Source organism: Camelus dromedarius, chromosome 32, assembly GCF_036321535.1.
Source record: "Camelus dromedarius isolate mCamDro1 chromosome 32, mCamDro1.pat, whole genome shotgun sequence".
NCBI classification, from domain to species: domain Eukaryota; kingdom Metazoa; phylum Chordata; class Mammalia; order Artiodactyla; family Camelidae; genus Camelus; species Camelus dromedarius.
Genome location: NC_087467.1, coordinates 14,085,213 through 14,110,058, shown reverse-complemented (window position 1 = coordinate 14,110,058; position 24,846 = coordinate 14,085,213). Strand labels below are relative to the sequence as shown.

General features: G+C 40.0%; 1 protein-coding gene across 6 annotated transcripts in view; it reads right to left on the bottom strand.

The window, feature by feature from the left end:
- Window positions 1–24,846, bottom strand: part of OSBPL1A (oxysterol binding protein like 1A) — a 154,622-nt gene that overhangs the window by 36,263 nt on the left and 93,513 nt on the right. For 5 of the 6 annotated variants that reach the window (XM_031439047.2, XM_031439046.2, XM_031439049.2 and 2 more), the window contains 2 exons: window positions 24,600–24,762; window positions 13,980–14,136 (listed from right to left, as the gene is read on the bottom strand). In XM_031439047.2, coding sequence (XP_031294907.1) covers window positions 13,980–14,136; window positions 24,600–24,762 — 320 coding nt within the window. The remainder of the gene's footprint in view (window positions 1–13,979; window positions 14,137–24,599; window positions 24,763–24,846) is intronic. The other variant, XM_031439052.2, reaches the window with a different exon arrangement.

The window sequence follows — 24,846 nt, the reverse complement described above, 5'->3', positions numbered from 1 at the left end:
TCCAAATAAGGAAGCCATTAAAAATAAACTATAAAATTAAATTATATTCACAAAACTGAACATCAGATTTTAAAATGATGTTACAAGAGTACATGATCATAGTAATAAAAAGCCTTATTTTCACCCATCATGTATAATCTTACAGAGTTCATCTGGAATCGCAGTTCACAAATCTATTCTCTTAAAAAGGTTGAAAGGAAAGTGATGTGAGGAGAAGCCTAGTGACCTCATCACTGATGGATAAGCGTATTCTTACTCACAAGTCATGTGAAAAGTATCAAGTTCCATTTTTGGAAAGGTACCACTCCCCTCTACCCCTTCTCCCTCCTGGTTAGGACAAAGAATCATAGAGAAGGCAACACTCTTATTCACCCTCCACTCGCTTCTTGAGAACATGCAAGATTGTTACTGTGCATTTACTGAAATTCTTACCATTAGACTCTATGCTGTGTTGAACCTGCAGATGGAACACCGCAGGTACTCAGTAAACGTTGCTGAGATAAACTTCATGGCTGTTAGTTTTCTATAAACCAGGGCCTGAGGCTGAATAAGCTGTCCCATGATGCATTTATCATGTAACTTTCCCGTAATACTCCTCAGTCATGTAATAGTAATTAAAACTAGCTGTAATATATGTGGATACGTAAGATTTTCAAAGGCACCTTCTATATGAAATATTATGCTAAGTGTAATATATTAACATCAACACAAAACAACTAAAATTCACCTATACAGTTAAATTCCTAAAATCTATCTATCCCCCTTTCAACAGAAGCAAGCCTGGACAAGTTTCAAAAGAGACCTCTTTTCTTGCATGACTGATACTGTAATGTACCTTCTACCAACTTCCAGGTTTGAATTCGGACCAACAGAGGAACTGCAAGTTCTCTCTGCATCCTGGTAATGTCATCTGAAGCCTACTAGACACCAGCACCTCACTTAGGGCTGAGTCAGACAAGAAGGTGCTGGGGACAGCTGGACAGGTATTTAAGCTGCTCCTAGACATCCTCAACTCAAATCAGCCCAGAGGCTTGGCAGCAGGTCAGCACAAGTCTCAGATGAGACGAGATGAGAAAGGGGGCAGTCATATGCCTTTTTAGGTTCTGTGCATCTTTTAAATATCCAACAACTTGTTTTCCTATTTTAAGCTTACTGTGATAATTTGATGTAATTATATATTACTATTTGATTTTGCTGTGTATTCCTAAGATTATTTTTCATTTTTGATCTCAAATAATAAAGAGCCTATGATTATCACTTAACAAATCTGGCCCTACACAGCAAAAAGATTAGGGTGATTATATGTCCTTGTTTCATTTGTTCTGATTTTAAACTTTGATTTTAAAATAGCATATTCAGAATTTCAGACTGATTTTCCTACTGGCTTTCTAAAATTCAGAACTCATGTCTAACTTCAGTAACACAGTAAATTTACTTCCTACTCTTGTTAGTTTATCAGCATGACTAAATTAAGAGGAAAGCCTGTAGAACCATCACATTTCCAAGCCAAAACAGGCTAATGAAAACATATCTATGAACCAGTTCAGAGAGAAGCTGTCCCTTTGGGGAGCAGGACCCCCTCACGTCAAGCCTACCTCATGGGGTTTGGCACAGATGGGAAGAGGGCAGGACACAGAAAAGCAGACCTCACCCTAGGGACAGGGGGCATGTTTTCTGCTCACCCTTACCTCTAAGAATCACTAAGACTTCATGCAGTGGGAGCTGGAACAGACGTAAACTAACTGAAATGAAGACAGCAGATCATGGTGAGGTCATCTTGACCTAAAGGAAGTGATCTCAATGACGGAGAACACTGATGGAATGCAGGCTGCATGCCACACAGGTCAGAGCCACTACCTTCCGCCCTGTCTCCCCTGAAGGCTGACCGAGCCTCCTGCAGTGCGGATGGCTAAGGAGCAGAGAGGCATGGAGAGGGTGAGCACAAATCTGCCAACACCTCCTCACATTCCAGAAAGGACCCGAGACTGTCTATGGCTAGTCATTTTGTTGGCAGGAAAGGGGAGAGAAGCCTTTCCTGATTACAATAGAAATTTCTTGGACTCTACACTAAGCAATGTCTCATCCTGGAACCTGAATGGGCTCCAGCTGGATGAGGAGTCTGGCAGGGGGTGTGCGAGGGACAGCAAGACCCCAGAGCAGATCTGAGTGCTGGACGGCAATGGCTGACCCTTGAACCAACTCTGGAGCAAGGCTGTGTCTAACAGGCTGCGTGTTACCTGCAACACTGCAGACAAGGACTTTAGGTCCCCGAAACAAGAGTTTAGGGACTATGCAAAACATAGCTAGCAACAAGAGAAGATGCAGAGAGAAGCAGAGATGCACTGAGTGATACAAGTATCGCTCTGCACATACCACTCTGCCTTGTTGCATGGCTTTGAACTTTTTAGACATATTTCCCTTTAAAGCACACCCATTTTTCCACAATGAACATAACAATTTGGGATCTGCTTTAGCCAGTTCAATAGCCTGATTTAGCTTCCTTTTAAAATGATCTGCGACCTTTCTGACTGCTTGCCATCAGAGGGATAGAATTTCTAGGGAGAACTGAATTTCTGGTTCCTTCCTGCTCTGTGACATATAATACCTTCACTGGCGTTATCTGATGTAAACATCGGTTTCCCCTCTTTTTCCTTTCTGATTGCTCTGAGCATAGTGACATATCTGTACTGCAAAGAACAGCAATCTTCCTCTTTCCTAAGGTTTCTTCTGCTAACAAAGATTACACGGTGTCCTGAAACACACAATCAGACTGAAGTAGCGTACCTCACCTTCTGAGATTTTCTTGTTCTTTCCAATAAGATAATGTCAATCATACCCTGAAGGAAAACAACCAAAAAGCTTGGTTTTCACTAATAAAAGAATGCATAGCTATTGAGGAGAAATAAATAATTTCTATGAAAACATCACACCTTTTATCATTCCAGCATCCTTTGGAGAATCCTGCTTTGGTAGGAGGTTGGTGGATAACGAAAATTATAGCAAGAGAAGTTTTTAGCCCCTGTTTGTTTGAAATTGGCAGAACTTCCAATGTGTTCATGTGTTCTTTTGTACGCTCATGTTAATACAAACGGAAATGTATAAAGGCCCAGAAAATAAGTTCCACGTCCACTTTAATTTGTAACAGTGCCTAGTACTGAGCCAACAGCAGATGGGTGCTTAATGCGTGCTTTGGGACTGTGATGTTCATTCTCTGTAAATTATTACACAAAAGAAACAAACAGCTGCATTAATTAAAGGCTGGGACAAACCGTTTTACATTTCAGAATACAAATCTGGGAATTTGTCTAGGAATATAAATCTTTGTTATTCTAGACATCTATAAAGGTTCTAAATTTTAAGAAAAGAACAGAAGCTCTGGAGTCAGAATACCTGGCGTGCATGCAGGTCCTATCACTTATCTGCAAAGCGCCTGGGCAAGTCAGTTCAACTTTCTGTGCTTCAGTTTCTTCATCTGTTAAACTGAGGATATAATACTATCTGCCCTGCCTATAACTCAGAGGTATTTTGAGAACCAAGAGCCATGGAGTTTGTGAAAGTACCTTATAAGCACCAATTTGTAATCCAAATATATGCTGCAGAGAGGAATATTATGCACAATACTGTAAGGAGCTCTGGATCTGGGGCTGACATAGCACAGTCAGAAGACAGAGACTTTAGCAACCAGACCAACTAGGTACTAACCATCCTGCTGTTGGATTGTGCTTTTGTGGGGACTTACTGCTCACGTCAGAGATGAAGCAGCTGACCTGTGGACAGCTAAATGCTGACCAAAGCCATACAGCTATAGAAAGTCACAGAGCCAGGACCAAATGCAGAAAGGAAAGCACATTAAGCTGATGGCTCTCGACTGTCTTATGATCACAGTACACCCTAGGCTACTAGAATTTCTGTCAATATACTTAAGGTATTCAAAGACCCACAACACCAAAGCACAAAAGTACAACAAAACTATAGAGAATCTATGGTTATAAACTATCTACTTGGTTCACCTACAGAAGCCTGTTTTGCTGAGAAGTGTTAACTGCCCCAACTGTGTCCTCTTACAGCCCAGAAAGCAAGCTGCTTCGCTTCAGCACTGGGATGCCACCAGGCTCCGTCCCCTACCCCGTCCTCAAAGCTGGCTGTACCCCGCCTGCTCTAGCACACGTTGCATTACGTTCCATCACATATCATGACAGGATGCAGCCCTGGCTACACTCATTTAGGTTTTCGACATCTGTCAGATGCAGAGGCAGTGCTTCCTGCGTGAGAACCAGGATGTGTAATTAATGTGAGTCACTCCACAGTAACAAGGAACTGGCTTTGAGAACACTTGCTATGGCAGGATGGAAGTTCACGCTCATCTTTCAAATTCTGGCTGAACATGGTGCCACATCCACATGACTCAACCGCAGGTTATATCCCACAATCAGGGTCAATCATGTTCTATAAGCAATGAATGTGTTTTGGAAAGAGATGTGAATAAATCAAATTTTCTGAAGATTTTCAAGGCACCAGGCAAACAAACTGTTAAAGGATCTCTATACGTTTTCAAAACAGTCACTTCACTCATTTACCTTGTAAATCCTTATTATTATATATGGTGTTTTCTGAAAGAGGAAAATCCTCCTTTGTTAACAGGCACAGCAAACAATACCAAAGGACTCTGTCCCCTGAGGCAGTTTTCTCCTTCAGGCAAAATTTAAGTTGGCACAGCTCTAGCAGGAAGGAGACACTTCAGTGTATTTATAAAGACCAAATCCCACAGTCATCACAAGTCAAGATGCCCAATCTATGAATTATTGTACTTAAGAAATGGCAGAGTAAACAGAATAAGGCAGACCATTAAAGGACTAGGTTATACTGAAAGATACTTCCCAGTCACTAAGAACCTGGTTTTCCTGTGTGTGGAGGGGAAGGAGGGCGCATCTTCAAACAGAGCATCAGGACACCTGGCAAGAATACACATTTTAGTTAATATTTAACTTCTTCTTTCTTTTGACATTCTGAGGATTATAAGTGCATATAAAGCAAACTTGAAATAGAAATTGGATATTTACCTAAGAGATTTAGAAAGCCTAGGGATCGAACGGAGAAGTAATGAGACCTCTGTATGGGGAAGGTAGTACCAAGGGACTAAGGAATGAATAACAGAGCTTCTTGTTTACACTTCTGACAACGTAAGCTCACAACCAGCTTGGTGGAGGCCAGCCACACCTTTGTAATCTCAATAAAAAGAAAAATCATGTTTCAATTTAACCACTGCTATGAAATATCCTTATAAAATAAAATGGAAATCAACCACAGAAGACATTAAATGGGGGGACAGTTTTCCTTAGTTCACATTTACCGAAAGAAAATAATGTTATTCCAGAATCAACACTTAAGCTACTTGTTCCCCAAATTTCAGTTTCAAAGGTCAAAGTAAACGTCTAAAATCTATACAAATACCTTTCCTTGTATGTTAAAATACACAGCGAAAACAATTCCATTTACTCACTTTAGCTTGAGGTTTATCAGTCTTCTACTTACAACAGCACCTGAGATTTAATTAGTTAAAATCACTATGACACCTTTGCATAGATTATCTCACTTAATTATCACAATAAGCCAACAAGGTAGGTCTGATTATTATAGCCATTTTACAGAATAAGTTGAGTTTCAAAGTGATTATAACTTGCTTAAAGTCAGGAATGTGGTCTATGTGGGATTCAAACTCAGGTAGTTCTTCATAACTACACTTTTCTAGTTCACGTATTTTTTTCAAAGAGCATATGGTGGTAAGAACTATGTGGTAGTTACCTGCTATGTGATAAGAACTAGATATTTTTCTAAGAGTTATCTTCCCTTTTGAGAAACCTGCGGAAAAAAATTTTTCAACTCATATCACATACAAAAAGCTAGTTTCTGTAATAATATATGAAGCACCTGAAAACTGTTAAGTTCAACGGTTCAGGAGAAAAATGGGCAAGAAGTATCAGCAACTCACAGAAAAAGGAATACAAACAGATCTTAAAAAGATGGTAAACCTCCCTTATTTCAGAAATAGACACTTCGTAAGAATAAAGGCTTTGCATTTGATAAAATTTAATATTCATTCAAAATATAAAAACTCTTACCAAAGTGGGTAGAGAGGGAACATATTTCAACATAATAAAAGCTATATATGACAAACCCACAGCCAATATAATGGTGAAAAGCTGAAAGCATTCCCAGTAAAATCTGGAACAAGACAAACATGCCCCCTCTCACCACTTCTATTCAACACAGTATTGAAGTTCTAGCTACAGCAATGAGACAAGAAAAATAAAAAGGATCCAAATTGGAAGGGAACAGGTCAAATTGTCATTATGTGCAAATAACATGATATTATATAAGGAAAACTTTAAAAACTCCATACAGAAACTAATGAATTCAGCAAAGCAGCAAGATACAAGATTAATTTACAAAAATTTGTTGCACATCTTTAAAATAACAATGAAAAATCAGAAAAGTTAAAAAATTCCTTTTAAAATCACATCCAAAAAAACCAAAATACTCAGGAATAAACCTGACCAAGGTGAAAAACCTATATGCTAAGAGTTATAAAACATTGATAAGGGAAACTGAAGACAATTCAGAGAAATGGAAAGATATCCCATGCTCTTGGATTTGAAGAATTAATATTATTAAAATGGCCATACTAACCCAAAGCAATCTACAGATTTAATGTGATCCCTACTGAAATTACCCAGGACATCTTTCACAGAACTAGAACAAATAATCCTAAAATTTATATGAAATCACAAAAGACCTAGAACTGCCAAAGCAATCCTGAAGGAAAAGAACAAAGCTGGATGCATAAACCTCCCAAACTTCAGACAATACTACAGAGCTACAGTAATCAAAACAGCATGGTATTGGCATAAAAACAGACATATGGACCAATGGAACAGAATCGAGACTAAGAATAAACCCAAACATCTACAGTCAATTAATCTTTGACAAAGGAGGCAAGAATATACAATGGAGAAAAGACAGTATCTTCAGCAAGTGGTGATGGGAAAGCTGGACAGCCTCATGTAAATCAATGACATTAGAACACTCCCTCATATACACAAAAATAAACTCAAAATGGCTTAAATATAAGATGTGACAGCATACAACTCTTCAAAGAGAACACAGGCAAAACATTCTCTGACATAAATTACAGCAATATTTTCTTAAGTCAGTCTCCCAGGGCAATAGAAATAAAAGCAAAAATATGCTGTACCTTGGATTTAATATAATTTTAGAAATAATTTTTAAAATTATGTGGGCATGGGAGATGGAAAGGTCTGCAGATGAAGCAAAGTTGGGTACATGATAAAGGCTGAAGATACATGATGGTTTGAAGGGTTCATTATTCTATTCGTACCTTTGAAAATTTCCATGAAAGTTTTAAAAATGGGATTATATGCCTGAAAGTATATTCTTTGTTTTTTTCATACCCTAGGCAAACAACATAAATTCATTAGCTGCTTGCTGTTTTGTTCATTCAAGCCTATCTGTACAGACTATAGCTGCCCTAGAAAACTGCTATCATTCGTCCCTGAAAACCGCTGCTCTGGAACAGCTGAGTGAGCCCGCGGAGTCGGGTGAATGTGCACCTCGCCGTCATCTGCCTACAGAAGGAGAAGCGGGAAGAGTCTGCGTGTTTTTCCAAACGTGTTTTAAAGGGCTCCAAGCCCCCAGAGGTGTTTCAGGGGTCAGAGGCAGGATACAGGGACGGCCTGTGGGCCTCAGAGCCTTAGCCCCTCCTTCCAAAATAGCAACTCCTCTTCCACCTGCTTTTTAAACCTGGGCAGGAAGAGGTGATTTCTATAGAAAGATTCCTGTTTTCCCAGAGTAATTCCTGGCAACAAGCTAGGCAAGTCCACCTGGTTTTGTGAAGATAATTATCATGAATCTGGACTCATACTGCCTTTTTTTTTTTTCTTACTAACATACCCGCAATGACCCCACAGCCTACCAGTCTGTTAGTCCTAGGTCAGGTTTCTGCTTACTGTTTGGGCTATCTTTTGAACTCTTCTGCACCCACCTGCCGGGCTGGCACTCCCTCTTACCGGTCACAGACTCTCAGATGTGCTTCTACGGGAGACACGGGTGTCCTGTGTCATCCGAGCGGCCTGCTGGCTTTTGCTCCTCTGCTCTAGCTACTGCCATCCCGCTCGCTAGTCTGTTCCAGGCGTCTGATCTCCGTGCCCTCTGATGACAGACACCTGCAGTTCCAGGACTGCCAGCAGTCTGCCTGCCCTGCAGCACAGCGGTACCCTGGCCCAGCCTCCATGTCTCTGAGAGGATCCACATCTTCTCTCCCAACTGCTGCTCCTCGAGCTTCTTACTGCTTCGTGGTCCCTGGTGGTCTTCTCACTCGGGCTACTGAGACAGGCTTGTGTCCAGCTTGTTAAAAGTCAGGCCCCAGAGGAGAGCCGCACTGAGCTTCTGGTGACACTTTTTTTTTTAATTACAGCCCCCTACTTTCCAGAGCAACAAGTACTGTGAGTCAGGGAGTAAGGTGAGAGCATAGAACTCGGTGTCTCTGGAACCGCTGCTCCTTCCAGGCCACAGGCCTGACACAAACCTGGCTAATTCAGCGCAGGGCTCTTACTACTGAGTCCTCAGACGCATCTGGACTCCTGCTTAAGTGATCCTGGTCCCCACATGACAATAAGGAATTATCCCAAATATTTCCTAACAGACAAGGGTGTTTTCTGCCCAGGCCACCCAGAGGACACCTGAGTGGGGTGACTTGTTAGTTACTCTCTGTCCTGCCCTAATCATAATCAAGTCTGAAACCAGATGATCTGTCTCAGTATCTACAGGGAGACTTCAAAACCACGGTGGGTTTGTACTAGTGATTTAAAGATATTCAGAGTTGAATAATTTTTATTTACCATGAACAATATTTTCTTAATATAGTTTTACTTCTTAGAAGATACTGTCTTAGCTTAGTTTTCAACCTTTCTGACTTCAATTTGTCAGTACATTCTTCATATACAGAAAACAGCTGTTATCTGGTTACCTAATAATTCAGTTCTAAAGCAGAAATGAAGGATAAATAAAGGGTAAACTAAGATTGTCTGGAACCCTAACCTATGATTTCAGTAAACTAAACCTTTGAGATTCTTAGCCACATTTATGAAAGAATCGAAGGGTTTTATTCCACTAAATACATCAAGAACAAGTACATTAATTAGAATGAGATAAAAACTTAGTCCCTATCACATTTCTGTTGTAAGAAATCCTTCCGTATTTTAAAACTGCAAAGGTATTTTTTATATTCTCTTGTAGAAGTTTTATGAAGTTTTCCCTTCCACACTGGTTTGTGTTTTATTTATTCATCTACAGTTTGTATTTGTGTATATTAAATAGGGGTCCATTTTCTTTTTAATTTTTTTTTTTCCTGTATTAGATGATTGTCCCAGCATCATTTACCTAACAATCCACTCTCTCCCTCGCTGATCTGCTACGTTAGCTCGATTACTCAAACCAGATTTCCTAGTATGTGTGGGTCTCGGGACCTTTTACTTCCGTTCTTCAGGTCAGTCTTGCTTGTAGGACAATTCTGCACTAAAGATTTGTAATCAGTCTTGACATTTGGTTGGGCAAATGCCTTCCCTTCCCGCCCCCAACCAACTTCCTGAACGGTATCTTGGCTCTCCAAAGCTTTCTGTGCTTAAACATGTATTTCAGAATCCATTTCCCAACTTCCAAGGAAAAGGATATTGCAATTTTAATTAAAAATACATTGAGTCTACAGATCAAGTTGGCAAAATATATTTTAAGACAATGACTTCCTTCTTGGTAAGTTTTATGTCTTTCAATAAGTTTTATATTACACATTTTTTTTGGCTAAGATTTATTCCTAGGTAAGTGACTTTTTAATAATTACTGAATCTCCCCACTCCCCAGTTTTAACTGCAATTTCTGTCTGTTGAAGGCACATGGAAACGTACTTAGCTGATTTTGTATAAAAGCAAAACCTGGCCACACTTTCTCACTAACTGTAATAATTTGTCTGTAGATGTCTAGGGTTTTGTTTCTAAATTCTGGAGTGCACTGTGTCTCTGGTTAGGACCTCCAAACAATGTCGAACAGAAGAGACAACGACAGGCATCCTTGTCTTATTATCTCAAGTATTTATTTGCTGCAATTTTCAGCCAGATTCAAGAGGTTCTCTTCTGCTTGTGACTCGCTAAGACATTAGTCATGAACGACTGCTTTATTTCACTATCTTTTCCTTATTAGAAGGATCGTATGATTTTTCCCTTTCAATCTACTAAGAGCAGGAATACTATTTATAGAATCACAACATGGACCCAACATTTCAGATTCTGACTCACCTGTCCCGCACTCCTATCTTTTATATTATAAATCCAGATGAGATAAACATCAGTATCTTTACCAGTCTTAACAACTCGGGTCAAACTGCTAAAAAGCTGAAAGATGAGAGTTCAGAATAAATGTAATAAATTAGGTCCAAGAGTAGAGAACTGACCTCATGGAACACAGACAACCAAAATGACAAGAAGCCCTGTAAATATAAACCTGACTAGCATAGTAAAGGCTCATCTTCCACTGAGTAACTCAACGTATTTTCCAGGGGGGGAAAAAGTGCATTGGAGTCTTTATTTTGTATATTCTCTCTCCGCAGTATTTTTGGTTCTAGGTATTAAATAAAATTCTATTGATTTCTGTTGATATTTCTCTACAACTAACTTAAAAGCCCAAAGACACATACAACACCAAAGATTATTGGCCGTCAGAGGACACAGCATGTCAGTAATTCAGAGTGAATGAAAAACCTTTTCCCCAGGCCTAATCATTAAGAGACACCGTACAAGTTTTCTAAACTTCAGTATGGTAGAAAAACCACTTTTTTTGAGATTCCAGTTAGCTTTCACAAGATTTTCAGAGTGGGGACTCAGTTCAGTTAGCCCAAATTTGTATTTAAGAGATGACTTAAATTACCTAGTTTGTTAACTAAAAAAATTATCTTTGTAATTATCACCTAGGATAGATTAAAGAGCCATAATACCTATGTTTCACTTTTCACAGAAATAAACTCAATTTGGTTGCCATACTTTAAATTAACATGACATAGGCCTTATAGCGTATGATTCTCTGGGTCAGAGATTTTTCAAACTGTACCTCATGACATCATCCTACGATAATGGGGTGGAAAAGAAAACAAAAGGCCAGAGGTTCTGTATTCAGAGCAAAGCGAATCACCACTCTTAAGGAGAAAAGGAGTAAACAGAGTCAGAACAGGCCATTTTTACTGGGTGTTCCCTATGCAGCAGGAACTCTCCCAGGTACCCGGCGTGCGGACACATTAAAGAAGAGCAGAAACAGCCTGTGGACGGTTCACTGTGTCACAGCTGGGCGAGGGGGGCCCTGCTGTTTCTGTAATACTTACTAGAGAAGGTAAAGCTTAACTGTTTTCGCTGGATAAGGAAACGAAGTAGGTATGGTGATTCCAACTGCAGTGGGAGACTGGGGAGAAGATGGGAGAGGTCCCCTCTACAGAAGCCTCATCAGTCTTGGAGGGTGGGGGAGATTTTAATAGTTTCCACACTAAACTTCTGTTGCACAAATGGTTCCATAGCTAAAAACCAAAATGGCTGAAAACCCTCGTTCTATCTTAACAGCAAATTAGTTAAGTCATGATTTAACATTTTCCATGGGCACTAAAATTGGTAAACCTTCTCCTTTTCCATTTTAAAATACGCATTTCTCTCTTTTAAATTTTATAATCCAAATTCTTCCCATCTCCCTTCCTAAATTTAAGTGTGTATATCCTGGAACAGGTGGTGACATGGCCATGAGGGAAAAAGACAAGATTTTATGGGAAACTTAAGTAAGTGGTGAGTAAATTATTTATCAATATTATTAAAGAAAGCAAACATGACAAGGTCAAACACAAATTTCACAAGACTTTTAAAGATAAAATAGAAGACTACAAATAAATTTCACGGTCACTTTAGGCCAATCCCCCAGTTGCAACATACACCTGCTTTTCCAAAATACCATCAAAATTACTATTAGCTCAAATTACTCTTAATATTAATAACTGCCCATTATAATTACAGACTACTTACAATGCAATTTAGGGCACAGGCAAGAGGGATCCTATAACACTGAATACTGATTTTCCCATTCTAAAATGAAACTTTTAAATTGTATGTGGCATATGCTCTGTTTATTTGATTAGAGAAGAACTCAATGGTGAAAAAATTAAAAAAAAAAAACCTCTTACAATAGCTATCTTTAAAAGTAAGAAATTGTTATGTTCTCCCACATATTTGATGCTGATAATTTAGTAAATATTTCCTCTGAATAATTGAAGAACATGTTATTACATTTACAGGTTTACATCTTACTTATCAGCTGAACTTTTTTGGCTAAGTCACTATCTCGTTGATTTCTTAGTGACCTGTCCTGACTTCATTTTTTTTAACAATTCCATCTTAACCTTCACATCTGTACAATTCTGGGTTTGACTAATTAAGAGACAACACAGAATATATGAATATAGTAGTAATTTTTTGTCAGATGCAAAATAACTCCTGTTATGATGCACTACAGCACATACACAAAAGGGCGCTGGACCCTTTCTCCGCTCCAAAAAGCAGAGAACTCCCCCTCCAGCCACGGGATATGACCGCCTCTAAGCACAGTGGTCCTTCTGATATCTTAATTATTTCGATGATTTTATGCTTCTTTGAACATTCCAAAGATTTCACCTGTGTTCGCACTGGACTGTCATGACGTATGTGTTAAATAGGTAAAGGCTGTCTTCCCTTTAGAGACTGGGAGACCTGCCAGGTCTTCTGTTAGGTATATGGCCTGCGTGGAAAAAAGCCCTGGACCCCAAAGCAGCTGACAGTAACCACAGAAGTGAGTTGGGAAAGGCACTCACGGCTGGCCACACATTTGCACTGGTACACTCCAGCACAAGATAACTTCTATGAGCACGTTCAGAGGATACCCTCTAACCGAACGAAAGAAAACTCTGGTTTTAGCTATTAGCTACCTAAAACTCACTGATCTTTTCAAAATAAGTAAAAACAAACATTTTTTGTTGACAAGGGGCAAATACACATAAACAGAAGTGACATGTACATTTTTTTCCAGTAGAACAGTTGAGAATCATGGTACAGAAATGGGGTTAGAGCTACACATATCTATAAATATTAAACCAAAAAAACTACCTTGTAGAAATTAACTGTTAATAACTTTCTATCCCAAAAGTACTGTTTTCAATGACAGCAAGATATATTCTTCATTGATAATTTGATACAATATAGTATTCTATGAACACCAGCACACACATATGGCACTGTGTCTATAAACTTGTATGAAACTGGAGAACTCTAGTGTCTGTTACGTCTCATTAATCTGGGACAATGTCTAGGACTAGATCTTCAAGGGAATAAAAAGATACTAATGTTATTAGACAGTATAAAATGGGTATGGTCAACAAACCCTGGGTCTTAATAAAAGTCTTTGTTTAAATGTCACTAAATTATATCAAGCAGCAAGCAATATTACCATCCATTCTTAATAAAACCAACAGAGATCAAATGACTAGAAACTAAAATAGCACTGGGAGGCAGACTCATAAAAGATGCATGCTGAAAAAAGGAACCCAGCATCAGTTTCATTAGGGAGTCCTGAAGAGCCTCTTTAAGTCACCAGCTAGAGAATGTATGCCCTCCTAAAACCATGGTTGCTAAAAACGAAGCTCTGTGCTTAGTTCCTACAGTTACAGTTGATGTTCTTCTCTTAAATGGACAAAGTACTGAAGCCAAATCCTTTCCTTGAGGTGACAGAGCAATAAAAATAGCCAACAGAGAGAAAAAACAAAGACAAAGAGAAGGCATACTTTTCTTTACAAACCCAAACGTGCGTGATAATAAAAAGGCAGCAACGATCACTGTGAAAGGCTATCCCACCTGTGTTTTTTGATGCCATTGGAGAGAGCATCTCCACCACCACAGTCTTTTCCTTCGGACATTCTGTGCTTTCCGCTGCTCAGGTGTTCTCTTTCCTCTTCAAAGGAGTGTGCGGTCACAGCTTCCAATCTACTCAGGGTCCGTTCGGACTCGGAATCTGTGGCAGAGCATGTTCACGGTCAATGAACTGAACTTTGGTGCGAGGCTCCGGTAACAATGGATATCTCCCTTAATGCATCAGGCCTTGAAACCTAAGCAGCCTACTTTGTCCTTCAACAATCCATCCGTTAACTACCTTCTCAGGGATTTCAGAGAACCTGTACCCAATAAGGCTAAAGTGGAAACAGATATAGGATTATACAAACTTAGAACTGAACAGATTTTATACATTAAAAGAGACTTCCAAAGATTATCCAATTCTGCAAGAAATTATATTCAGTATTCCCCTCCCCAAATTTGTTTTTATCTTCCCTCTCAAAGCATCTTAGAAGAGGCATAACTTAAAACAAACAAACAAACATTCAACTTTAAAAATTCATGTATAAGAAAAAAGCAGCAGTGACTGTACTTGGGAAGAGTGTAAGTTATATCCACTACTATAGACACAAAAGCAAGGGTAATTCTTAAATACTTTAGAAAACACTTCTTCTGGTATTATATTATTTAAATCCTCAAGAGCTAAAGCCCGAAGTGGGCATATAAAATCTAGTTATCAGGCAGGCATTTTTAGGGTAGAAATGCCACATTCCCCGTTGGCTGTGTACTCAGCTTGGAGCCATCTGCTTGTTTGGGAATAATAAGACAACTTATTTTTGCACACTACATTACAGTTTTCAGGCACACTCACATCCTCATCTCCTCCCAGCATCTCCAGGGTGCTTTGGTAATGATGAGGAAGGACTAGGGGTGGACAAGTATGCTGATGGTCCCATGGTTTGTGAGTTGGGTTTCCTGACTCCTTGTTTAATGCTCTGTTTCAGCTCAAAGCAACAGCCATTCAATCTCCAGAAAACTTTAAATGGTGCCTAAGTTTTTATTAAAATGCAAATTCAAGGTAACATCTAACTTTCCTTAAGCAGATGACTATACACTCAACTCTCCTCTGCTCTAGGGAAGAACTCTTACACATATTCAAGTAAATTTCCTTAAATAATTTTTAGGCCACCTGCTTAGTATGTATTATAGCTAAAATGTTCAGAAAATAAAAAAATTTTAACACTTTCTCTTCCCCCTACTGCATTCTATAATTTGGCCCAAATCATGGACCCTTATTTTCATCACATTAGGTTGACTGGTAACCACTGCTGGACAAGCCCAACTGCAGGCTGGACAGCACACCTTGAACTTTGGATCCTCTGAATGGTGTTACATTACTTGCAGAATATACTCAATACTAGTGAAGTTATTTTTATTTTCTGCAAATACAACTTTGCCAGAATTGAAAATATAGCTTTGTTCTGTCACATACCTTATAGCGGAGAAACAGATATTTTAACAAATTTTAAGCAATATTTATTTTTCACTGTCAATTCTGGGAGGCAGTGACAATATTTTACTGAAAAAAAGTGAAGACAACCTGAATAGCTAACGGTCACCCATTAGATGAAACAAACACCTGTTAAAATTATACTAAGAAAAACAATTTTGTAAAATAGAAAACTGCTTTTAAAATAATGCTAAGACAAAAAAGATGAGAATACCATTTTACAACTCTAAAATACAAGCAAAAAAAATAATTTCACTCTACCTTAAAGAAAGATCAGTCTGGTTCAGGTAAACAGAGAAGTAAAATGACAGAAGCGGGTCGAGGGCTCAGCGAGGCAAAGAGGGGAACAGGCTACTTGTGGGGGGAGGCAAATGCGTATCAGGAAAGGGTACAGGAGAGATGGTGTTACCTGAAAACTGGGTTTGCCTCTTGGTGGGTGTCGAGCAAAAAGACACAACCCAGCCAAGGAGCAGGAGAAGGAAGGATTTATTACTTGCACCAAGTAAGGAGAACACCGGGGATTTCCCCCAAGCAGTGTCTCCCTGAAAGGCAAAATTAGGGAAGTTTGAAGCTAAAGGGATGTGCATATTCACAGAGGAGTTTGAGCAGAGGAAAATTCAATGTAGAATTGGGGCAAAGGGTGGAAGAGTCGAAGCTTTAGTTGACTGAAGTCATGAGGGTCAGAAAAGGTCAACATCATCATTCCTTAGGTCCCAGCTGACCATCAGGTGGTTAAGCGCCCAAAGAGGGTTTGAATTCTGTAAATGCCTACCACACCCCCGTCAAGAAAGTGCTTCAGGCTAATCGTTACCACTGGGAGTCTTTACAACCAATTTATTACCTTTGGTAACAGTCCTGCTTATTTCTGCATTATTTTGTTCCCTTAAGATCATTCATTACTGAGACCTAGTTTAGGGGCAACAAGCATTGTGACCAGGCCTAGATCACAAAACGGCTTAGGCCAAAAATGACCTCTCTTACGTCAAGAATACCATGCCTGGTTCTCTTTCTTTGGGAGCCTCTACCTGATCTGCTTACAGGGGTCCTACAGGTAAACCTCAGAACAATGAAAATGGTGCTCAGGTGCAGGTGAGCGAAGAGCTGTCTGGAGCAGCGTGAGCAAAACTCGACTCAAAGACGGTGAGGGTGGTCCTGGGCGGCAGACGGGGTGGTTTTTCACTTCTACATTTTCAAACTTACTTCGTATGAAAAAATTAAGAGATTTAAAGAGTCAAAATACTTTCATCTGTACTGGTTAGTATTATTCAAGATGCATTATTACTTTATAATTTAGATGTCAAGAAAAACCAAAAAGCACTGAAGTGAAAAACCTCAAGCATTCATTAAACATCCCTCTGTACAGGATGCTGTGTCTGCTATTTAAGGGATGCCAATCATAAGATAGGGACGTATCCACCTCAAAAGCAAATTCTTAACAAAAAGCAGATATACAGTAAACACCAAACAAGGTAAGGCAGGAAGAGCTTCTATGAAGCAAAGACTTTACTCAAAACAAAATTTCAACTTACTGAACACAAGCTGAAGACCTATACCTTCATCCCAATCACGGGACCACTGTGCTCACCGCGAGGGACACACTAGCAGGTGGCAGTACAGACTCTTATGGTTCCCCTCCCTCTCCCGCCCAGCAGCAGCTGGACTCTCCCCTCTCCTAGTCTGTCTCTCCCTGCTCCTCCACCTCTCCCCTTCCCCCGCGTCCTCCCTACTCTCTACCCTGGTCCCAGCCTGCTTCCCTCTAATATAATCAAGCTATTCTGACCCTTCCCCTTAAGGGCTCTGACAAAGATCACCAATTACCTCCACACTGCGAAGTCTAATGGCCATTTAAAACATTTTTATCATGACTCATTTCACTACATCTGACACTACTGCATTCTTCCCCTCATTTATCTTGTGCAAGTCATGGCGGAATTCAAAGAACATTAAGATTTGGTCCCTGCCCGTGGACTAGCAGAAGTAGATCGTTCTGTGAACACAAGAGTTCAGTGAAGTTTTCTAGGGGCAATAACAGAAGTCTGAATGGAGACAGTGGACCACAGAGGAGGGAATAGCCAACTTCACAGAGTGAGGGGCCAGGTGTCCGGAGGTGATTGTGACTGACGACTGAGCTGAGTTAAGTCGACAAGGAGTAAGAACTGGGGGTGGAAGAGAGTTACAACAGAGGAACAGTGGGGACAGCATGACCCAATGCAGAGAGCACTGAAGCATTTATTAAGATGGGAGTGGAAGATGCGAGCAAGGAGGGGTGACAGGACAGCGGGGTGGAAATGAAGCTGTGAATCAGTCATGAAGCTGACTGGGTGGGATGGGTAAAGATCAAAGGCAGGTGGTGGGTCAAAGTACAAAATGAAGCCAGGAATGAGGCAGTATCCCAATACATGCCACGAGGTTCTTTACCTGCTAAAGGCAAATCATTAACTTACCTCTGAGTGTTCTAGCTTCAGAGGCAAAGAAGGAAATGTGATCAATTACATGATTCAGAGTGTCCCCGAGATAAAGACTAACTCATTGCTTAAGAACAAAAGCTCAGTTACGTCTAATACTATGAACACAGAGATGTTCAATATGTATACAGTGAGACATAGTTTGGACTTCTTTTGTTAGCAATAGGGAGCCATCCTTAACGTCTACGCCTTCAAAGCATTAGTCACATGAACCTACTCCAGCAGAGCATCATTTCACTTGGAGACCCATGCATCCAGGTATATTTAAATTCAAACATGTTTACCTAAGTACCAAAGAGGCCCTAGTCGCTGCGGAGGCTTACTCATTAAGGTGAAACCTGCCCATAAAAGTAATTTTCAAGTGATAGATCTCAGCGCCTCTGAGGTGATTCCATCTTAAAATGACAGGTATTTCAATTTTGCCCACACAGATAAATATCAAATAGGCCAGAGCTTACCTATCATTCAGTGTTACCAGGCAACACATTGATGTCTTAGTGGAAAGCATAAAGCATCTGAAAACGTGTGCTTATTAAGGCCTCACATATGGTGGTTACGGTAACGTAAGAGTACTGTACATGCTTTAAACACACAAGGAGGGGTGGGGTGGGGAGAGGGGAGGGTTACCGTTTAATGGGTACAGAGTTTCATTTTGAGATGATGAAAAAGATCTGGCAATGGATGGCGGTGCTGGTTGGACAATAATGTACTTACTTAATGGCACAGAACTGCATGCTTAAAAATGGTTAATATGTTATGTATATTTGACCACAGTAAAACCAAAACCAAAAGAAAGAAAACCCAAACAAACAAGCAAACAAAAACCTGTCAAGCCAAAGCCAAAGCCTGACCACACTGGATGCATGAACTACATTCCGGCCCTGTCATCTCTGACCTCAACGCCAATGCTGGAAGAAAGCCACACAGACCTAGAGCAAAACTGGGTGATTTTTGTACAGATGTATTTTTAAATGCAGGAGCAGAAATTTTAACAATATCTATAGCTAGATTTCAGACAAATCTAGCCTTGCATCTTTCCACTGCATTCTCCTCTTCTAAGCATGTGTTTTGTACTAAGTAAAGCCACCCCAAATTTTCAGGATACTTCAATTCATCCCTGAAAAGCAGAGTGAGGGATTTATCAAACAGCCTTGCATTATTCAGTGAACTTTAGTGAGTAGGTTAGGAAAACCAGTATAGTCCTATGTGATGGCGGGAAATGACATGCTTAGTTTGTATTTATTCGTGGGTTTGTTCATTCTCATCTATTTCCAAAAAGGGTTCAGGTGGTTTAATTCATAATTATCTTTTATACAAAAAGTGTCAGAATAACATTCTGAAAAAGACTGTATTTTACAAGATTAAATGCTCTAGTCTATGTACAAACATTTAAGGCAGACACAATCTCTGCCTGATAAATTTCTCCATTAAAACAGTAGTATTAATAGACAGTTTGTTCACAAATCTCTGGTGGCCCAGATCTTTAAACCTCTGTCCACGTTGGTACTTAAAATTATTTTGAACACATTTCAGGTTGAACATAATCTCCTTTCAATCAAACAGCATGGAAGCCAATGGCTGTGACTGGGTTAACGTGGCTTTAAAACTTTACTCAAGTTGCGTAAGTTGTATGTGTACAGCTTGTGTTATATCAGTCATATCTTAATAAAGTGGTTTTTAAAAAAAATTTTAGAGAGAGGACCATTACCTCTATCCTACTTTGAGTTTTCCTATCAAAAAGCTGAAGGAAGAGGTCATGAAGTAAACAATAGAAACATGTCAACAATTCTTATGTTACGCTGATAAACTTTTTTTTTTTTTGACATGACCTTTGAAAACTAGCTTGAGAACAAATAGTACAAAGGAGCAAGATGTGGAAGAACCATGGACAGTGTCCAAATAACCCCTCCCCGTTACTTAAGGTAACAGGAAATGGTCAGGAAGCACACACACTCGACCTAGTACCTTCATTGTTTATGGTTTCCCAAGAACTAGGCATGTTCTAAGACTGTCCAAAGTAACCCAAGCTTAAAATATCAGAACCAAATTTTTATTTAGCGTTAAGGTATAATTTCATAAACTCAAAAATAACACAGTAAATATGAAGAACACAAGGAAAATAAACAAAACCTACCATACTGAAAACAAACAGAAAACCAGGGTGAGTCCAGAAGGGGCTGCCAAGAGACTGCTGCAATAATGTACCGAGGAAGCGGCGAAAGCACGAAGCAGAAATCTTGGCAGCAAGCAACAAGTCGGAGACATTCTAGATACATCCTCCCTGAATGATGTCCAAGGTCAAAATCAGCCAAATGGTACAGTGTTGATTGTGACAGTTTCTTAAAAGTACTGGCTTGTCCCCAAGCAACTAAATCTACTATGTTTTCCACAACTTGCAAGATCTGCACATGTAATTGCAGATGAAGAATTATTCAAACCACTGTGTGCAGGCTACTGGAAATCTTGTATCTACTAAAATCCAGAGTGCTTCACAATTTGTTTTGCCTTAAATTTTTCAAGAAGGTCACCTATGCATTCACTCTACAAAGAATTCTACAACTAAGGACCAGTAACACAATAATCCATAGCTACAAAACAAACAATTTTCACATGACTTCAGTTTAATAAATCAACACTTTACCAAATACGAGGTAAAGGGCTAACTGTCAAAACAGTGTAGACAAATTTAATGAGATATGATTGGTGTCCTCCGTATATTCAAAGTCCAGTCTAGTGGAAGACACACAAGTGAACACATGTTTATACAAAGTGTTTGTGGGAACAGCTGAAGGTCTCAGCCATGGCCAAAGCAACAGGAAAGACATTTGTATGCAGCCTCACCTGGTCATTTGAGGCCTGGGACGGGGGGGAAGAATGCAGCGCAGGGACAGAAGGGTGGGGGTGACTGTGTGACAGCCCAGGCAATCCCCAAGCCTGGTAACACGTGTGGAGGGAGGAACGGCGAAAACATGAAGCGGATGTCATGGATGGTCAAAGAGATGCTGGGAACAGAGCTTCTGCGAGAACCGATTGAAAGACAGGAGGCTAGTGGGTGTGCCGTGGGGTGTCTAAGACTGTAAAGGCCAACTCTGGGGTATGCTCCTGGGAGGAAGGATGCACCCATCCTTCCCTGCATTAGTCTGATTCACAGGCTGGATCTCACTTCCTTGGTACTGCCGGGTCTAAGGACACCTGCCACACAGTAGGCACTTGGTCAGTGCGTCTGGTTAACGAAAGGCTCTCAACGCTAAGGACAGTACAAAATGCACTTGGTCTGACAATAGGTATTTAATGAAGATGTTAATTTAGTCCATAAAAACCCTTTAGAAAGTGGAGACAGGTCCAGAAGATCAACCTCAAACCTAAAGGATAAATTACATTCACTAGTATTTGCCTACAACAAACACACACACTAAGTTAAGCCGCTAGGTAAATTTTTTTTTAATGCTATCAGCGCAAAACAAGATTAAAAGCTGGCGCCACTACTTAGATGTTCTCCAGAATGCTGTACCATATTATACACAGGTGTTTAAGAACACTCAAATTCGGTGGTACTTAATTAGCTGTACATCACATCAACCAATTAACCTGTCCTGTCCTGGACAAAAGAAAAAACACAGAAGTTCATACAAAAAGGTCTCTGTCCTTAAGGGAAATGCAGGGTTTACGAGAAGGTAAGGAAGAAATATACAGAAAGTTATGTAACAACAAAAAAAAAGGCAACAACAAAGGAGTATGGCAAATTGCTGACCCCTCCCTGAAAAAGACGAGAAGAAAACAAAGGTGAGTGGGATCTCCAAGCACTAAGCAGGTCCAGACGAAAGGAAAGACTCACAAAAAAAGGCCCAGGTAAGAAACGTACAGGCATTTCAAAACTAACCTGGAGGAGGGGACACCAGCCTTGGGGACACAAAGAACAGAGGACACAGTCTCCTTTTACTAAAAGGCCACAGCGCTCTTCTGCGTAACTCTCACCGCCTTGGTCACACCCTAAGTTTTCTTTTTGTGAACGGGCAGCAGAGATGTCATTACTTTTCTCAACTGTTACCATTTGCATTTATCAGCTTCAACTTTATTTCACGTGGGTCATAACTTCCTACGTTATTCTCCTCCAGACAAACCAAAGTCGTTATATCACACTTTCTGTCCTGAAAGTTTTGATTTAGAAAGACACGAGCGCCTAACCTTGCAACTGCAGAGAGAGGCTAAAACGGGCCTCAATTTCGTGATGTAACTTTCTACGGGTTTTGCCAATCTATACTATTGGATTGTATGCATTATTCATGCACATTTTGACCAAAATAGCATTAAGAGGAAAACCTAGCAAGAAAGCTTTTTGTGAACAATTGATTTCAAAATGTTTCTAAAAAGGAAAATGAACAGACAGTAAGGAAAACAATACATCGTGAAGTTTTAAAATTCAAAAGGCAGGAGGAATTTTCATGAAACTGCTCTCTCAGACCAATAGTAAAGAATAACAGCCATGAAGTTATTTAACTGGTAACATTTCAAAAACAATGTCTTAGGAAATTACTAGAGTTTCATAAAGTCAAGCACCTTTAATATTCTCCCCCTTAGCCACTTTTTCATTTCCTCTCTCTCTAAGTCTCATAGCTCCAACTTGACTGTAAATTCCTCGAGAACAAATTTTTTAATAACATCTCATCCCAGCTCACTCCTGTCACCCAGCCCTCCCTCTCACAAAGCATCCAGAGTGGTGTGTGCAGACTGTATGAAATTACCGAGGGTTACTGATTCTTTTGTGTTCTCTATTGAATATCAATATATTTCTAGGGAGGACAGAAGTATCAATGACATTTGTTCAACAACCTTCATTCAACAAACACTGAGACAGCAACTCTGATTCTGTGCTAAGTACCTCAAGGATATAAATTGATACGGTCTCTACCATCACCAAGAGACAAGCACAATGCAACAGAAGGGCTATGAAAGAGGTGTAAACGGAAGCAACACAGAAGAAATGATTCATTCTGCCCAGGGGAGTCAGGAAAGGCTACCCAGGAGAGGAGACAGTTTAGAGATGTTTGAGAACTTTGGTAGGAGAGGGTAGTATCAAGGGAAGTTGAAATGGAAAGGGCAGAAAGCTGGTAGGAACACACAGAAGGAACTGCTGAATTCCTCCCTAAAGGGGCGCCTTCAACATATTTCTGTATTTATTTGCTGGAAGAATGGAATTTTTCCACAGAACTAGCCTCCAGTTTCTTATTAAATCTTTTGCTTTGACACGCACGAACATTTAGCCCTTTCCCCAGGAAATGCTCACTTACAGGCAGTAATACCAGAAATTTCACTAGACAGACATTTCATTCCTTAAATACACATATAATGAAGACAAAATGTGATGCTTTATTAGATTTAGCTCCTTTTAATCATGTAACACAATGGAATTCAACCCAATTGCGAGAAAGAAATTTATGTGCTTTATGGGATTTTATGAAATCTTAAGTCTTCGAGCATACTGGGAAAAGTTTAAATAATCAAGAGATCCCATGGGGCTGGAAAAAATACACTACACTGTAGGCTTGTAACAAGGTTCATCTCACCCACTGTATCAGATTTTTATTGATCCTGATTATTTGAAGAAATTTAAAGAGAAAACAGGAAGTCACACAGACTTAATTTTAAAGCAAGTAACCCAAGTTGTAACCAACTATCAAAAGGCAGATAAAGCATTTAGTAAAAATAATTCAGATATATCTTAAGAGAAATATCTTAAAACGATCTTTTTTTCATATCTTTTACGTATCAGAACAGGCCTGATTTAATCTATTGGTCTGAAAAAATTTACTTTAAATGAAACCTGGTTTTGCATAGTGGTTCGGCCTCCCCTCCTGCCTCCATACCTAACAGCCTGCTGTCTCTGCCGCACCGTGAGGACTGGAGGAAGCCGGTGGGCGAGAGCCTATAAGTGAAGGGACAAAGGACGAGGCTGTATGAACAGACACCCAGGGCGTGGGTCATGTCAAGAGTCCTGACAGCCCGTTAATCTGGGAGTCTGGATTTCACTCTGGGTGCAGTGAAGAGCCACTGAAGGACTCTGGGCCAGAGATTGCACTGATGTGACTGTCTGCAAACACAGAGCAGCACTCAGCCTCGGCCTTGGGATCCTTCTCAACACAGCAGTCGATAAAACAGCAGCTATTGCAAACCAATCTGAACTGACACCCAAGATGAAATTTTAATGTCATCCTAACCTAGGGACTACGGTTCTTTTTATCTCCTCCTCCTAGAGAAGCTGACTGTAGCAATAAATGTTAAAATATGACTGAAGCAGAAAGACAACAGGAGCTGTCAAATGTCTATTCAAGAAGAGGGCACCCGGCACTAGGAGGTAGTTAACAGCCATCAAATCAAGGAACAAACCAAATTCAAATCAAGGAATAAACCAAATTCGTGCCATTGGAACAGCACTCCGGCCCTAGCACAGCACATGCTGTCAATCAAGGCAGACTCAGTGCTGACTTTCATTCCCAAGTTTCAGGCTCCTGCCTTGACAGCATCACACAAAAACTAGGTAGTCTGGGGGACTACCAGGCTGGGGAGCTGCAGCAATACATTTCCATCTGTTGACTCCAGGAAACTCAAGGTGATGTTGAGATGGTCAACTTTAAATTGCCAACAACCCAGATGTCAGGGTTCCAGAATTACCTGACAGTGCATCATAGAACTCTTCCTCACTAAGGATGCTGACAGGTGGGGAGCCTTTAACCAGGGACTGCTCTAGTTCATGGTGTTCCGTGGCTAGCGTCTCCAGCGCTTCTGACAAAATTTTGTTTTTTTCTTGCTCCTGTTCCAATTTAAAATTCCTCACCTAGAAGAAAACAGACATGCAAAAAAAGACTTCAGAGTGACGGGAGACAGACGTTCTCGAAAGGAGGTGAAAATTATTTGCTTT